This window comes from Sus scrofa, chromosome 5 (assembly GCF_000003025.6).
Source record: "Sus scrofa isolate TJ Tabasco breed Duroc chromosome 5, Sscrofa11.1, whole genome shotgun sequence".
Classification (NCBI taxonomy): Eukaryota; Metazoa; Chordata; class Mammalia; order Artiodactyla; family Suidae; genus Sus; species Sus scrofa.
In genome coordinates this window covers 94,343,905-94,361,791 of record NC_010447.5, presented here as the reverse complement: position 1 = coordinate 94,361,791, position 17,887 = coordinate 94,343,905, and the positions used below count along the sequence as shown (strand labels likewise).

The window sequence follows — 17,887 nt, the reverse complement described above, 5'->3', positions numbered from 1 at the left end:
TTCTTGTTTCCAAATGATTGGCCACCTTACCTTTTTTTTTTTTTTTTTTTTTAATACTCCATTTGGTTAGATAATTTTCCTTTTCACAAAAAAAAATTTTAGTTCAAATTATGTATCTTAATGTTTTGTTTTGAATATATAAAGCAAAAATTACTTAAAACATTTAAATACCTTTTAAAATATAAGGTGTAAGTCAATGGCAAATAACAAATGTGAATATAGAATCACATGTAGTTTTTCAATAATGTCTAATAGTTGTCTAATTTAAAATACCCTTTTATGATATTATAGAATTTTGTGTGTTTTCATATTTTTCTGTTCTTGAATTGCAGTCTGGACTCCAATTGCATTGACAGTGTTTTTAGTGGCTGTTGCAACGCTGTGCAAAGAACAAGGAATAACTGTCGTGGGAATTTGCTGTGTGTATGAGGTGTTTATTGCCCAGGGGGTAAGTAGAAATGTACATTTTCATGTTGCTATCTTTTATCCTATTTGAATCAGATTGTAGTAAGCTTATTTTCTAAATATATCATTATATTAATTGGTCTGTTTACCAATAATGATTGCCAAAAATTTGCAAGAAACAGGCATGTTGTGCCTTCATACCCACTGAAAATTACTTAACGTGTTATATTACACCTTTAGTTTTTTAAAGGATGGCTTTTTAAGTTTCAGTAATGGAACCTTTAGGCAATATGGAAAAGTACACATTAATACTGTACAGTATAATTCATTAGTGGATAAGATTATTAAGCTCAGTTTTATTATCAGTTCCGCACATTTTTCCTTGTTTTATAATTATAGGCAATTTTTATCTAGTCATGCATTTGGAAAGTACTACAGTTGTTGGAGTTCCTGTCCTGTTAATGAACCCAAATAGTATCCATGAGGACGCAGGATTCCATCCCTGGCCTCACTCAATGGGTCAGGGATCTGGGTTGCTAAGAGCTGTGGTGTAGGTCACAGTTCTGGCTCAGATCCTGCGTCCTTGTGGTTGTGGCATAGGCTGGCAGCTACAGCTCCGATTTGACCCCTAGCCTGGTAACTTACATATGCCATGGGTGTGGCCCTAAAAAAAACCTAGAAGAAGAAAAAAAAAAAAGTACTACAGTTGTTGAAAATGTTACAGTAAATTGCTATTTGTTATTTAATTTTTTTTTTCCTTTTTTAGTATACTTTGCCCTTATTATGTACTACTGCTGGACAGTTTCTTCGTGGAAAGGGTAGTATTCCATTTTCTATGCTGCAGACACTAATAAAACTCATTGTTTTGATGTTCAGTACACTATTACTTGTTGTGATTAGAGTCCAGGTTATTCAATCCCAACTTCCAGTATTTACCAGGTATGAAATTCTGGTTCTTTTTTGTTTTTTCTGTCTTTTTTTTACCTTTGGAGTTTAAAGGATTATAAGTGTTCCAGAAAGTCTTTGATGTACACTGAGGTTTTTTTAAAACAGCTTTATTGAGGTATAATTAATACTTTTTTAAAACATGCATGTATTTAAAATGTACAAGTTAATAGGTTCTGACCTGCATGTATACTCAAGACGCCATTACAGTCGAGATAATGACCCCTCAGATGAGTTAAGGCTTCTGTGTCCTTAGTAAGTTCTTATTTCAAGTAGATTTCTTGTGGGCTGCATATAGTTAGTTTTGTCTTCCTGTTTTGTTTGGTCAGACAATTGGTCTTTTTAAATGGGGGGGGGGGTTGAGTTATTGCTGCAGTTTGATGTAAATCTACCATTCTTGCTAATTGTTTTCTCTTTTTCTCATCTGTTCTGTGTTCTTTTTTTTCCTCTGTCTTCTTTTGGATTGAATATTTTTGTATTACTCCGTTCTTATCTCCTCATTGGCTTACTAGCTCTAAATTTTTGCTGTGTATTTTTTAGTGATTGCTTTAGGGGTTTTTTGGTGTACATCCTTTGCTTATCACAGTTTATCTTTAAGAAGTATTTTAACTGCAGGTATATACAAGTATAAATGTCGGCAAATATAGTACAAATATCATATATAAGAAGTACATTTTTATATAAATATATAAACTTATTATAAGTGAGAATTTAGCCTTTATGCTGTTTGGTGACATTTTTACTGAGTATACATTATAAATCTCACAATGCATTGTTAATTTTTCCTTTATCTTTGGAAGAGATTTAGATTTAAAAATTCTCTTATGTTACCACATAAAGTTACCATTTGTAGTTTTCTTCATTTCTTTGTTAGATCAAGCTTTTCCTCTGGTACCATTTTTTGTTATTGAAGGACTTTCTTTGACATTTCTTAACACGTAGGACTGCTGGTGATAAATTCTTTTAGCTTTTGAAAAAAGCTTTTTTGAAAAATCTTTTACCTTTTTTTTTTTTGGAAAATATTTTCCTTGAGTGTAGAATTCTACATGGATTGTTTTTTATTCAGTAATCTAAAAGCAAGGCTCTTCTCTTCTCTGGCTTACGTTATTTTAACTGGGAAATCCTCTTATCCTTACCTCTGTGCTTCTGCATACAGTGTGCCTTTTTTCTATGCTTTTAATAGTTTCTCTTTATCATTGTTTCTTTTCTCTCTGTCTTTTTGAGACATAAATATATCATTTTATTAGTTTAAAGTGTACAACATAATGATTTTCTATGTATGTAAACCCACACGTGTACACACACACACACACATACACAGAAATGTTTACCATAATGAGCTCAGTTAACGTCCGTCACCACACACAATTATACGATTTTTTTTCTTTTGATGAGAACTTTTAAATCTCCTCTTTCAGCAGCTTGCTGATATATAAGACAATATTGTTAACTACGGTCATCATGTTTACATTGCATCCCCAGTACTTATTTATCTTTTAACTGGAAGTTTGGGTGGAGACGGCCAAAAGGTACAAACTTTCAGTTACTCTTTCTTTTCTCTTCATGTTTCTTGTGCTTGGGTTAACTGAGCTTTTTAGAATCTGTAGGTTTTGCTTACAGGGAAATTTTCCAGTTATGACTTCTTAAAGTATTTTTCTTTGCTCTCCTCTCTTCTGGGACTCAAATTATGTATATTTTAGGCTTCTTGAGGTCAGGCTGATGCTCTATTTAATCATCTTCCCTCCAAAGCTATTTTCCCCGTGTTCATTTCGGGCAGTTTCTTTTGATGCATCTTTAAGTTTGCTGATCTTTTTCTGCATTGTCTAATCTACCCTTGATTTCTGCTAGTTGTTGTCATCCCAGACATTGTTTCCATCTCTCTTTGAGTTCTATTTGAGCCTCTTCTGTGTCTTCCGTGTTTCTACAGGGTCTGGTGCTTTAATGTCCACATCTACTCATTTTATCATGGATGTCATTTCTTGGTCAGTTTAGATTGAATAGTTTTTCTCCTCATGGATTGTATTTTTCTACTTCTTCACATGCCAGATAAATTTTTAATAGGTGTCCTGTATGAACTTTACCTTAGTGTGTTCCTACAAATATTACAGAGCATTGTTCTGGGATGCATATCAATTATTTGAAAAATGTTTCATCTTCAAGTCTTGCTTTTAAGCTTTGTTTTAGGAGACCAGAGCAGTATTTAGGATAGAGCTAATTTTGTTCCACTACTGACACAAGACCGTTGGACTGCTCTACCTGGGAGACTTAATAATGAGAATTTCCACCCTGGCTGCTGAGGAACTGTCACTATTTCTGTTTGGTATTTGTGATTTTTTAATCCTTTCAGGAGGTACTTTCCTAACTGTTAGTTTTCCTAGGTTTGCTATAACAAATTACCAGCAACTGGGTGGCTTAAAGCAGCAGGAATCTAGTCTCTCACAATGCTGAAAGTCAGAATCCAAAATCAAGCTGTCGGTCATAGTTGGTTCCTCCTGAAGACTCTGGGGCAGAATCTGTTTTGTGCCTCTTTCCTGGCTTCTGGCAATGGCTCAGCACCTTTGACATTCCTTGGCATGTTTCTGTTTCACTGTAATCTGTTCCGTCTTTCCTTGGCCTTCTTCCCTGTGTGTTTCTCTGTATATTCTCTTACTTGTATTAGGAGATCAGTCATTGGATAGTGGGCCCACCCTAATCCAGTATGACCTTATCCTAACTTGATTGATTACATTGGCAGAGACCCTGCTTCCAAATAAAGTCACATTCTGAGGTTTTAGATAGGCATAAACTTTGGGGAAACACGAATCAACCCACTGCACTGTCCTTAATTATTTCCTCCCATATATATGCTGATCAGTTCTCACTGGTACTGAGAACTGGAGAGAGATCCTTTACACATCTCCTGAGTTCTCTTTCTCAGCAGCTTTCTTCTCTCTGGGGTATTGTGCCCACTGTTTCTAACCCGCTGGACTCTTAGGGCCCACAGCGCCATCTTCTAAACTCAGGGATACAGATGGGCTCCACTCAGGTTCCCCCTCACTGCCGCACAGACTAAAAACTCTATCCAAGTCCTAAACTCTCCAGATAGGGCTTCCCTCTTTTATTTTTTTCCTATCAGGTATCATTGTCCTTCTCTGCCTGATGCTTAGTTGCTAAAAGAAGTTTTGTGTGTCTCGTTTGTTTTTTTTAGTTGTTTAAGGCTAGAATTAATGGTTATACTGAATTTTAACAATCTTCTTATTGTTTTTCCTACTGCAACATTTAGCATTTTTTCATTTTACCATATTTATCTAAAGTGTAAGAGAATATTTAAACTAGTTCCCTATTCGTTTTTATTTGTTTGACTGACATAACATGCAAGAACTTTTTTTGAAACAAAAGCCTAGAATGTCGTTCTTGTTGCCATCCATGATAGCGCATTGCTGGCCCTGGTTACAATAAATTTTATTCCAACAATTATTTTATGTCCAACACATTCTTTGTGATTTTTCAAGTAATTACCCTTTTTTCCCTATCTTCCTTCCCCTTTGTTTAAAGTTGAAGTATAGTTGATTTACTATGTTGTGTTAGTTTCTGTTGTACAGCAAAGTAATTCAGTTATATATATTTTCAAATGCTTTTCCATTGTAGGCTATTACAAGATACTGAATATAGTTCCCTGTGCTATGTACTAGGTCCTTGTTATTTATCTGTTTTATGTGTGGTAGTGTGTATCCGTTAATCCCAAACTCCTGATTTATCCCTCTCCTTCCTTTTCCCCTTTGGTAACCGTAAGTTTGTTTTCTGTGACTGTGAGTCTGTTTCTCTTTCGTAAATAAGTCAGTTTGTATCATTTTTTTAGATTCCACATATAAGTGATATCATGATATTTGACTTTTTCTGCCTGACTTACTTCACTGAATAGGGTAATGTGCAGGTCTGTCCTTGTTCCTACAAATGGCATTATTTCATTCTTTTTTATGGCTGAGCAATATTCCACTTTGTAATAATTAGTCCTTCTTAATAGTATTTTTTCTTTAAAGAAAAATTACTTTAACTTCTTGAATTTTTACTTGAGTCTAGCCATGCCAGACAACTCATTAAATCATGATAATATGGGAAATAGATTGACTCATAGATATATATGTTATATTTCCTTATTCACCCCTTAGTTTCATTTTTTTTGTTCTATTTATTATTCCTTTTTAGAGAATTTGAATCAGCAGGGTTCTATCTCAAGTTCTCCAGTACGAAAATATGCTTTAGAGGTGTGAATGTATTTGTGTGTGTATAGATGGACAAATGGGGTATATCACATATAAATATATTTTTTCCACATAAAAGCACTTAAAAATGTGTGTGTGTGTATATATATTTGTGTGTCCTATTACTTTTATTCTAGTGTCCTGTGAAGTTGACTGTAATATAGTTTGATTGCTTTGACATGTATTCTTTGACTACAGTTCAGTTATTAAACTACCTATCCTAAATAAACTTAATTTTTTTAAATGAACTCTGACTAGTAGATTACAGGGTAAATGCTTTGTGTCCATTTCTACTGGCTGTTTTGAGAATTCAAGTCCTGACTTTCAAGGTTTATTATTTTTCATATACGTATATGTTCAAATATGAAAGTTTTAAAAATGCTGTTTGTTCAACTAGTATTTACTTCTTCTCAACCATTTGATATTTTTAAGATGACCAAGTCAAGTGAGTAGTAGAAGTTGATTTTTTATTGGCTTATTCATTTTAAAACGAGAAATTGGGTTCTTAGAGGACTATATGTTGATAGAGCCAATAAAATTTAGAACATAGCCTAAAAATAAAAATCTAAAAGCGTTCATTTAACTGTCCTAAAAAAATGATTTGACTTAATTTGCAGGAAATAAGCTAAATTAATGAAATATACATTTAATATATGATGGCCTGTATGAACTAGGGTATAAGCTTATATTAAGTAGGACACAAATAAATGTTACATGAGACTGTGCAGTTACTACACTGTATCGGGAATTGGATTTTTACCTTTCTAGAAATCTAAAGAAAAAGGAAGAGCTCATAGGTGATACAGTTTTCCCTCTTTGAAAAGAGAAAAGCAGTAATTTTTTCTAGGAAGCGTAATACAACAACGAATCTTAAAACTTTCCTTACTACTTTTAATCAGAATATCGTAACTTAATGAAAACACTTCTGCGGAATGTTATAAATGAAATGCATATCTGAATCCTTCTGATAAAAACTAGATAACCTGGTTGCCCTTTAAATCTTTCTTCATAAATATCGTTCCTCTTACTTAGTTAGACACTTCATAGACGGTTTGAATTCTGGCAAGAATATGAAGTATACATAAAAAATATTTATGTCTTCTGTTTAGTGCAATTACCTGTAAAATATTGCTTTTATTAATATTGTTTAGTATTTTATTTATGTACGTTATATACTAACTTTGTGTTTAAAACATGTCTTAAACGTGTCTTAATTTAAACAACTTTTTTTTTTTCATTCTTCATACAGGTTTGATAACCCAGCTGCTGTAAGCCCAACTCCTACAAGACAGCTAACTTTTAACTACCTCCTTCCTGTGAATGCTTGGCTTCTGTTAAATCCTTCAGAGCTCTGCTGTGATTGGACAATGGGAACAATACCACTTATAGAGTCATTTCTAGATGTTCGAAATCTTGCCACATTTATTTTTTTTTGCTTTTTGGGGGCTTTAGGAGTATTCAGTCTCAGATACTCTGGTGATTCCTCCAAGACTGTTTTAATGGTAAGAAAGGTTCTTAAGTTTTCAGATGCTATTACGTTCAGTTTATTAATTAAGAGCCACAAAAGCACCTTTGAAGAGCTGCGTCTTTGTTTATATCATGCTAATTTATGAGCTTGTTTTATGAATAATTTATAAATTGTGTCAGAATTTGATTAATGCTGCACATTCAGCATATAAAACAATATATAAAACAGAGTGATTATGAATTTCCCTAATTTAGTAGAAACTCTAAATTCTGAAATCATGAAGCATGTTTCTTTTTTATATTTCTTATGTTTACCCACCGAGATTGTATACTATTTAAAGAAATGAATCATACTATATACTTCCTTGTTTTCTTGGTACAGAGGAGAGTGTCATGTAAGAGAAGCAGCTTTAACATATATAACTCTTCCTTTTTTTTTTTTTTTTTTTGTCTTTTTTGTTGTTGTTGTTGTTGTTGTTGTTGTTGTTGTTGCTATTTCTTGGGCCGCTCCCTCGGCATATGGAGGTTCCCAGGCCAGGGGTTGAATCGGAGCTGTAGCCACCGGCCTACGCCAGAGCCACGGCAACTCGGGATCCGAGCCGCGTCTGCAACCTACACCACAGCTCACGGCAACGCCGGATCGCTAACCCACTGAGCAAGGGCAGGGACTGAACCCGCAACCTTATGGTTCCTAGTCGGATTTGTTAACCACTGCGCCACGACGGGAACTCCTAACTCTTCATTTTTTATTAGCAAGATTTTCATTACTCCCTGATATATTTTTTACTGTATTCAGAGAACTCCGACTATTTGAACTCTTTTTTTTGTTTTTCTGAGATCTGTTTCTTTGTAATTTTCTTAACTCTGCCCTCACCTCTTACTCATAATAATTATTTTGCCGCTTACTTAAAATTATTAAAGAAAATGACAATCTTTAACATTTCTTGAGCATTTACTATATGCCAGAAAGTGGTTTGAATTCTTTGCAAGTATATTATTTCTGGCTCCAGCCACTAGGTTTCATTTATTAATTCAATAAAAATTTGAAGTGCAAGGTCTCCGATTTCAGAGAACTTGTATTCTAGAGAAATTTGCAAGAATATAGGGTTTGAAGAAAGATCATATATACTCTTGTCTTTGGACCTGTTGAGTTTGAGGTGCCTTTTTCTCATAAAGATGTTAAATACCACTCTCTGCCTGGAGTTCAGTGTGATGCCTGAACTACACATAACAGTTTGATTAATTGCCGTAGAGAAATTTGGTAATTACCATAGAGATAGTAATTGAAACCAGGATGTGGTTAAGAAGGCCTATGAAGAGATTATAGGGTCAGCTTTTCTCATTGGGTTTTTATCACTTGTAGAGACGGCAACTAGCTAGCACCGTTGTAGATGCATAGAAGTTACTTTATACACATGATGAATACCTTATTAGCATATTGGGTCTTAATTTTCCCTCAGTAAATAGTTGAAGGGGCCGAATGGAATGAAAGAGAAGCCTACATCTAGGTCTTGAAAAACTCCCATGTTTAGATGTTATGTAGCAGAAAATGAACCTAAACAGGAGATAGAACAAATGGACAGAAAGGTGGGAAAGTGTTTCGAGAAAAATCGAATAATTAACAGTAATAGCTGCTATGAAGAAGAAAAGTGAAATCAGTTGGATTTGACCTCTTTTAGATGTTTTGGTTACTTAAATGCAATTTATTTCTGTAGAGTGATTTGAATAGATGAGGAAGTGTGAAGATTGCTACTATAGGTAACCCGTAGGAGTGATTTAACTTTGAATATTTCAAAGGATGAGACAGGCTTGCATTTCCCAACTAAGAGAAGATAGCCAGTCAGCATTGGCTTCAGGAGTAACAAACTGCTGATCTTATGTAGGGCTGGGGGAAAGCACAGATCTGCAATTGATGAATGTTCAGAGGCTGGAGTTGGTTAATGTTGAGGGAAGACTGTTGCTGGTTGGCCTTTAGAATCACTTCCAGCACAGTACTCAGTTGGCTGATTTTTAGATGCAAAGAGATCACTAGTGGGTAGGCTTGCAGAAACATCCTCATTGAGTTGAAGTGTTGACTAAGTAAATGGAGTTAATAGCCAACTACCTGTTACCATGTCTCTAAAAATCATTTCTTAAGAGTATGGAAGCCTGATTTATGTTAAGAGACATAATGAATAGGTAAGATAGCTTAAAGATGTGTTGTCTAAGAAGATTTTTTATGGTTAAAGAGGCAAGAGATGTAATGTAGGTAGGAAGTTGATGAGGAAGTGATTAAGTAAATAAGGAATGATTGATGGTAAGATTTGAGAAAAGCACAGAGGTGTGAAGCTGGTTTGGCCTGAGCTGGATGGAGACACTTCTTAAGTTTCAGGAAGGATGGAGCTGAAGGTGAATGTAGATGTTGATAGGTTTAGTAGTGGAGAATTGAAGAAATTCTTGTTTTACAGCTTTAGTTTTCTCTAGTTTTGAAGTGTACTCGCCTCCTGAAGGTGACATGGGTCAAAATTTGAGAGAAGCAATCACGAGTCAAAATAGTCTAAGAGAGTGGGAGTGAGCCTACTAAAGAAACCTAAGAGGAGTTCCCGTCGTGGCGCAGTGATTAATGAATCCCACTAGGAACCCTGAGGTTGCGGGTTCGATTTCGATCCCTGCCCTTGCTCAGTGGGTTAAGGATCCGGTGTTGCCGTGAGCTGTGGTGTGGGTCACAGATGCGGCTCAGACCCCGTGTTGCTGTGGCTCTGGCCTAGGCTGGTGGCTACAGCTCCGGTTGGACCCCTAGCCTGGGAACCTCCATATGCCATGGGTGCGGCCCTAGGAAAAAAAGACAAGAAGACCAAAAAGAAAAGAAAAGAAACCTAAGAATCCTGAGCAGTCTTAAGTTGATGATCATGAATTTATGATGATATTAATCTGCTTTGCTTTGGGACTTTCTATAGTAGTGCCTTGCTTCTCACATAAATAAAGGCAAAATATATCCAAAGCTGAGGTTCTACTGAAAGAAAGGCAAAAAAGGAGAATTGGGTAAATGGAAAGTTTTGGCAAATAAAATAATGACTTGTGTAGCCATAGGCTGAATAAAAAGTAGAAGATAGTGCTGATGAAATAAACAGGTTTACATAAATTATATTTTATATGTATAAAAAAGGAGAAGCTGTGACCTAAGGTATAGCTGCTTTAAGTATAGTCCTAAACATACTTTCTTTATTTTTTTAATTGAAGTATAATTAATTTACAAAGTGTTGGTTTCATAGAAAACTTAAGGTTACTAAAGGGGAAAAGGAGGGAAGGATGAGATAATTAGGAGTATTAGGATTAACATATAATAACTACTGTACATCAAATAAATAAAAAGGATTTATTGTACAGCCCAGGAAAGTATATTCACATTTTGTAGTAACCTATAATGGAAAATGATCCAAAAATGTTATAGTTATGTATACAACTATATATATATACTACTTTTTGATGGCGATGTTTTCTGAAAATTTCTAGAAGAGATAAATAGATCAAAGGTGTACCTCCCAAGTACCAGATGCCATGTTAAGCACTTACGTAGTAAGATGTCGTATGTATCACAGCAATGTCAGTAGTTACTAATCCCTGGTTTATTTATAAAGAAATGGAGTCACAAGGTGATTTGAGTAGTTTGCCTTAGGTTATGCAGGAGGAAATGAAATAGATTCACCTCTAAACTCTGTACTCTTTCCGCAAGCATCCTTCCTTTTTTTTTTTTTTTCCTTTTAGGGCCACTCCCACAACATATGGAAGCTCCCAGGCTAGGGGTTGAATCGGAGCCACAACTGCCAGCCTACGCCACAGCCATAGCAAGGCGAGATCCGAGCAGCATCTGCAACCCTACCCCACAGCTCACAGCAACACCAGATCCCCAACCCACTGAGCAAGCCCAGGGATCAAACCCATATCCTCATGGATACTAGTCGGATTCGTTTCCACTGCACCACAACGAGAACTCCCATCCTTCCTTTTAAAGAGAGTTTACATCAGTGTGAAAGGATTTTTATGTTAGTCATAGTTAATTTGGTCTCTCTATGTTAATAGAGCACATATTAGAACTTCTGAGTAAGTTAATCATTGAGCCATTTCTTATTCAAGAACCAATAGATTTTTTGAGTGATGGCTTTTCTTTTTTGTGTAGCTTATGCATCAGTCCATGATGTATCTTTGAATGAATTTAACACCTCTAATTATTTCAGGTGAAATTGCCTTAGGGCATCCATGAATTAATAGGAAATTTTTTTAGAAAGGATCATATCCCAGGGAACAAATCTCTGTTTTACTTCTAGATGGTTATTTTTATCCAGCATTTCTGGGAAGTAAAAAGTGAATTACACACCTTTTTTTTTTAATGATTTTTATTTTTTCTATCATAGCTGTTTTACAGTCTGTCAGTTTTCTACTATACAGCAAGGTGACCCAGTGAATTACACACTCATAATGTTTTACCCTTTCACTTAAAAAGAAAACACTGAAATTGCAGATAAATAAATTGATACTGGGCAGTTTGATGGCAGTGCTTTTCTTCAGATTCAGTCTTGCCTCATTACAAATTACTAATTTGTGATTCATGGAGAAAGTATTCTTTTCAATGTATTTTTTTTTTTTTCTTGTCTTTTTAGGGCTGCACCTGAGGCATATGGAGGTTTTCAGAGATCAAATCAGGGCTATAGATGCCGGCCTATGCCACAGCCACAGCAACATGGTAACAAAGCTGTGTCTGTGACCTACACCACAGCTCACAGCAACGCCAGCTCCTTAACCCACTGAGCAAGGCTGGGGATCAAACCCATGTCCTCACGGATACCAGTAGGGTTTGTTAACCACTGAGCCACGACGGGAATGCCAGTATTTACATTTCTGCATCTATATTTCACCAATAAAGCATAATAAAGAAAAGTCATTCTTTCCTCTCAAACTTAAAAAATTCAAACTTCCAAAGCTGAACTTCTGAAGCTTATTTTTTCCACTGGGTACTGTAAAACAAATCAGGTTAACAGAATATGGAAGCAGATGTCCATAGAACAGATGTCCTGATGACAACCAACTTATTTCCTTCCATAAAGTATTTGTGTGCTAGTTATTTGTGTCTTGTCTTTTGTACTTGCTCTGTAATCTGGAAACCATATGCCATCACATTTTCAAAATGGTAAAAAAAAAATCTAAACATTTTGTGATGGTTATTTCTAACACAGTGTACAGTGTTAGAATTTTAGAAATTTTATAGAATAAAAGACTGTTGATTTAAAGGGACTGCTTTTATTTTTATCCATGTACTTAGTCGCTGCTAAATGTATGTGACCCATCAGAATGCCATGCAGAGTAATGCCGAGGTATCGAAGCAGTCTGCTGCTTTGTCTGAAAGATACCTTATCAATTTCCAGTGTGATGTAGTGCTTATATATAGTAGTAAAATTACAAACTGTCATATTTGGCTATTTTATTAACCCACCATTTGTAGTTTGTTTTCTTGAAACTCGCTAATGTATTTTCCTGCCAGTTTATTTTTAACACATGCATGTAAGTTAGATACACGTGTAAGCTGCTAACACACATCCTCATGTGTGTTCTTACCATCCCTAAGTGTCCTCCTTTGCTTCAATCTCTGTTTTTACAGTATTATATAAAGTGGTCTACCAGTACATCATCTAAATTAAATGATGAACTATTTGGATTTGATTATTGTTGTCCATATATTTTTTAATTAAAAAACTGTTTTTTTTTTTCTTTGTAGGCACTTTGTTTAATGGCGTTACCATTTATTCCTGCATCAAACCTTTTTTTTCCCGTTGGATTTGTTGTTGCTGAGAGAGTTTTATATGTTCCTAGCATGGGGTTCTGTATTTTGGTAGCCCATGGATGGCAGAAAATATCTAACAAAAGGTGAATTAAAATGTTAGTGCCCTTAATGCTTATTAGCTACAGAAGTAAATGTGATACATTGAAGTATTTAAAATGTTTATTCAGTTTTTACAAGTCATATTTTTATACCTTTTTGTTTTTCATGTTGTTATTTTCCTCATTTGTCTGCAATTCAGATCAGGAAAGACAGCCCCGTAGGTCCTACTCCATCCTATGTTCTTCCTCATATTTATATAATTTTATTTTATGGCCTGAAACCTATCAAACTTTCAGTCAGATCCAAATGCAAAAAAAGAATATTATGGATACTAAAGTTTCAAATGATCGTTGCTTCTTCCATAGGCAGCAACCCAAGGTGCAGTCTTTTAGTGAGTCATATTGGGCTAATATATGTAAAAAGCATCTAGAAGGCAATCTGTAATTTCTTGCCTCGTCCTAATCACCATGTCCTAGTTGCCTTAAACTAACAGTTAAGGAACAGAATAGCCACAGACTATAAATGCAAGAGATGGTCACTCTCTCAGTTACCCTTCAACCCACAGATTTCTGACTTACTCCTATGTCACTCTGCTAACATAGAGCAGATTACCTCTAGCTAAAACCAGTCCGTGCTTTTATTTGGTTTATTTCTCTGACATCGGTAAAAAGTCTCTGTCCCGATTCTCTTACACCTTTTATTCGCTTCTCCTCAGTCTCTTCTCAGGTTCTTCCAGTTGTACCCCCCCCCTTAAATATTTTTTTAATTTCTCAGTTTTACTGACAGCCATTTTTCTCGCATTGCGTGGTGTCCGTCATTCATGTCTGCGGTTTTCATTGCCGTCTACCGAAGCACTTCTCGTAGCTTCTATCCATATTTCCAGTTCTGATCACTACCAGTTATTTAGTGCCTGTCATGTGCCAGCGCCATGATTTGTTTTCTTATTTAATCCTGATACTCCTTAACTCCACTTTACACATTTGAAAGTGGAAGCTTATACAGGTTAACCTAAGTTACACAGGACCCCACAGCTAGTAAACAGCACAGTCCTGATTCATATTTACATCTGATCCATGCAGTCTTAGCCTGGTTAAGTGGATCTATCAAAATGAAAGAAACTGAACAGTTCCTGGGGCAAAAAGCACTCAAAGGACATAATACTAAATAAGATCATAGGGATTATTGAAATAACTGTCTTTGTGTAAATAAGAAATTGAGTCCCAAGTAATTAGCCTAAAGCCATATACGTAATACGCATTTTATAAAAAAGTTAATTTTACTCTGACTTTTAATGAATAATTCTAGCTTTAAAATGTAAAATTCAAGAATATCATGACCTCTTGTAGGTATTGTAACAATGTTTTTAAATATAACTGGTGATAAGATTGATCCTTTGTAAACACCAGTAGGAATATTCAAGTTGTAGGGAATGGTACGAAAGGATTCTAAATCCAAAAAGTCACATTTAAAAATTGGTTTTATCAAGAATTCCCGTGTAGCCTAGCAGTTAAGGATTCAGTGTTGTCATCGCTGTGGCTTGGGTTCAGTCTCAGGCTCAGGAACTTTTGCATGCCAGGGGCAAGGCCAAAAAATAAGTTGGTTTTATCAGTTTTTGATCATTAAATCTAAACAAAACTTTTGAAATGCAAATATTAAAATATTTAGTGTAATTGAAGATTGAAGTGTTAAGGTAGTGTTCATAATATTTAGTTTTTGGTGTTGTTCCGTCTCAGGTCGGATGACTGTTAGCCTAATCTTTAGAGTAAATTCAGACACGGTATTTGGAGATATTTAACATAGTTCTTACCTCTGTTTTGGTAATGTAGACAAATTTTTTTGTTCTGCTTTTTTTTCTTAAACAGTATATTAAAAAAGTTATCCTGGGTTTGTCTGTCTATGGTGATATTCACTCATGCCTTAAAAACACTGCACAGAAATTGGGATTGGGAGTCTGAATATACATTGTTTATGTCAGCCTTGAAGGTAAAGTATTCCTCAGAGTGTGTCATCAATATTTCTGTTGATGTCTGTTCAGCCATGTCAGTTACATTGTCTTGACTTGACTTTTAATGAGACTTCACCAAGAGATTAATAAAAATAATTTGTTCTTCATGTGGTGTATACCATAATCAGAGCTCTGAATAGTACTTATCTATATGTCTAGAGGATATGTGAATCATTCCCCAAATGCAGTACAGTTATTATAAGCTCAAATGATAAAATGTTTAAAGAAGAATACTTTGTTTCATTGGTCCCTAAGGAGTACTTTTTTTTTTTTTTTTAAGCTTTTAACATCTCTGAAGTCAGAATAAATCTTACAGTGAAGGGCAACTTATAATTTATTAGTGACCTTTTTCTTAATGGTAGATAAAACAATGGTGAGTCTAAAAATTGATGGCATCTTAGATTCAATTCAGTGAAATAAAATCCATGGCGACAAATGGACCCTTACCATGTAGAAGGTAACCAGTGTTTATAATACTAAGGAAAGGTAAGAACTGGCAGAAAGGAGAGATTTAGCATTTCTATAGAATGGACAACATAATGAGAAAAAGTTCTTTTTAAAAATCATAAGGTTTGTTTTCAGTGGAAGTTATAAGCAATATTTGTTTGGGTTTTTGTTTTTTTGTTTGTTTGTTTTTTGTTTGTTTGTTTTTCAGGTGCTCTCTCTCTTCAAAGTCTCTAAATTCTTAACTTCCTTTTGGCTGTGTGTGTGCTCAAGGGTTACCATTACCATAATAGACTACATAAGTAGCTTAATGCCAAGCCTAAAAATAATCAGTGCAATGTTTAAACATTTCTTCTTTCTCAAAAGAATATAAATAGCAGAGCAGGAGTTTTCAAACAGCACTGTGCTTTGATGAAATAAAATTTTCAGTAAAATTTTAATATATAAAGAGATAAAGAGTGGTTTTAGTATGTTGATGTTGAAAGAGTAAATTTCGTAGAGCAGTGTCCATCCACTCCTTCCTCATCTCTCTGGAACACTCCGTTCCTAGCAGCCTGCATGAGTGATTACCACAGTGTGTTAGCAATCCCTCACCTCCTAGAGCTACAGTGTTTTTTCTTGCCGTGAGAACATTTAAGATCTACTCTCTTAGCAACTTTCAACTCTGCAGTGAAGTTTTATTAACTCCAATCCCTGCTGTACGTTACATCCCTAGACCAAACTAGAAGTTTGTACCTGTGGACTACTTTCATCCATACGTGGACATTTTTGTGAAATACTCCATTCCTTCCTTATAGTATGCCAAACAAAATCTGGTTTACTTAGACTCGTATGTGTGAAATTTAACTAATTTCTATCTGTACTTCTGTACTTAAGGTAAATAAAAATAATGCCAAATTATGGAATAATGTGGGTCACGCTCTGGAAAATGAAAAGAACTTTGAGAGAGCTTTGAAATACTTCTTACAGGCTACCCATGTTCAACCAGGTGAGCATTATTAATTAATAAAGGTATTGTAAAAGTTTATTTTCTTTTTTAACCGCAGGATTGTTGGATGAGCAATTTTGGTGGACCAAGGCACAAGCCGGATAGGAGTGAGTTTAGGAGAGTGGGAGAAGAATAATTGAATAATTGAAGACACCTGGTGTTGTAGACTCTTTTAAAGGGTGTTGATAAGTGGTGGTGCTGAGTCTGGAGTCAAGAGAGGGTATTAGGATGACGGGGTTTGGGGGTTTTAAGATGAGAGGAACAAAGTGTGTGTGCAGCTAAGCCATTGCAGCTGGGAGGAGAAATACTTCAAGGTGGGGACATGAAGTACTGGATCAGTGTCCTTGAAGAGATGAGAAGAGATAAATGGGGTCTGGTGCTCAGGGTGAGGACAGCCATCAGCCGTAGAGCCAGTAATTAACCTGTGGTGACAAGGAGGGCGGAATATAGAGACGTGGATATGGGCAGGTAAGTAGTAGATGGATAGCTTCTGGAAAATGTTCTGTTAGCTTCTGTACTCTGAGTGACAGAAAGCAGAGTCAACAGTAGAGAGTGAGGAAAGGAATGCAAGTGCTAGCGGTCTAAGACCAGGAGAGGATCTGAAGGAGTCACCTAGGACATTGCTTTGCAGATTTTAATGTGCCTGTGAATTAGGCGCAGATTTTCCAGTGCATGTTCTAACATACAGAGATTTAGAATAGGGCCTGAAGTTCTGTGTTTCTAATAAGTTCCATGATACGTAGCACATGAATCATGTATTGAAAAACAAAGATCTAGGAAAGTGCATAAACTAAGAAAATACGGTATGATTACCAAGCAGCTCTAACACCCCTCTTGAAGTTAGCACTATTTAATTAAAATGAAACCAGTTGGTGTGGTTTTTGTGTCTTTCTCCCCATTTCGTTACCGCTGCAGCGGTACAGGCATGGAGAATTTGGTTAAACAGGATTAGGATGTTGTCAGGTGTGTCACTAAATAAAGGGAGATGAGAATACTTGGGATACCGCCTAAACTGGTTACGAAGGGATGTGAGAGAGGTTAAAGGATGAGGAGATGGTGATCAGATCAGTGATTTACAGATCTGAAAAATCGTTGGCATCTGAGTAGGAGCTAGCTAGGGCATTGCTTGTTTGAGAAATAGGAATGCTCTTGGTATTTCAAGTGTGCAGAAGGGTCTGCATTCCCGGGTGTGTACCAAACAGGGTCCCCATCCACCACATACCATCATTACCTCCATTTAGTATGATGACCAAGAAGCACTTCCCCACTCACAAGTTTATAAGCACCGTTGAAGGGCCGGGGAGTGGTGGGCACTACCCCCTATGTTTCTCCTAGCTGAGACTTTGGCCATTGAACCAAGTTAAAAGAGGACGGAGGTGAACAGCGTTAGAAGAGAGGACATCAAGGCAAGTATCAGGAGGTACATCTGTGTAGATTTGGAAAAGACTAAGACTTTTGATAGCAGGAGCTATGTATGACCCAGAGATTGGTGACTGCAGCAGGAAGAAATGGCTGATAATAGAGTGTAATGACAGGAA

At 35.8% G+C, this 17,887-nt stretch overlaps 1 protein-coding gene across 2 annotated transcripts in view; it reads left to right on the top strand.

The window, feature by feature from the left end:
* Positions 1 to 17,887, top strand: part of TMTC3 (transmembrane and tetratricopeptide repeat containing 3) — a 55,815-nt gene that overhangs the window by 22,475 nt on the left and 15,453 nt on the right. For both annotated transcript variants that reach the window (XM_021092778.1, XM_021092779.1), the window contains exons 5-10: positions 333 to 448; positions 1,172 to 1,344; positions 6,841 to 7,093; positions 12,808 to 12,956; positions 14,775 to 14,895; positions 16,238 to 16,349. In XM_021092778.1, the coding sequence (XP_020948437.1) occupies positions 333 to 448; positions 1,172 to 1,344; positions 6,841 to 7,093; positions 12,808 to 12,956; positions 14,775 to 14,895; positions 16,238 to 16,349 (924 nt within the window). The remainder of the gene's footprint in view (positions 1 to 332; positions 449 to 1,171; positions 1,345 to 6,840; positions 7,094 to 12,807; positions 12,957 to 14,774; positions 14,896 to 16,237; positions 16,350 to 17,887) is intronic.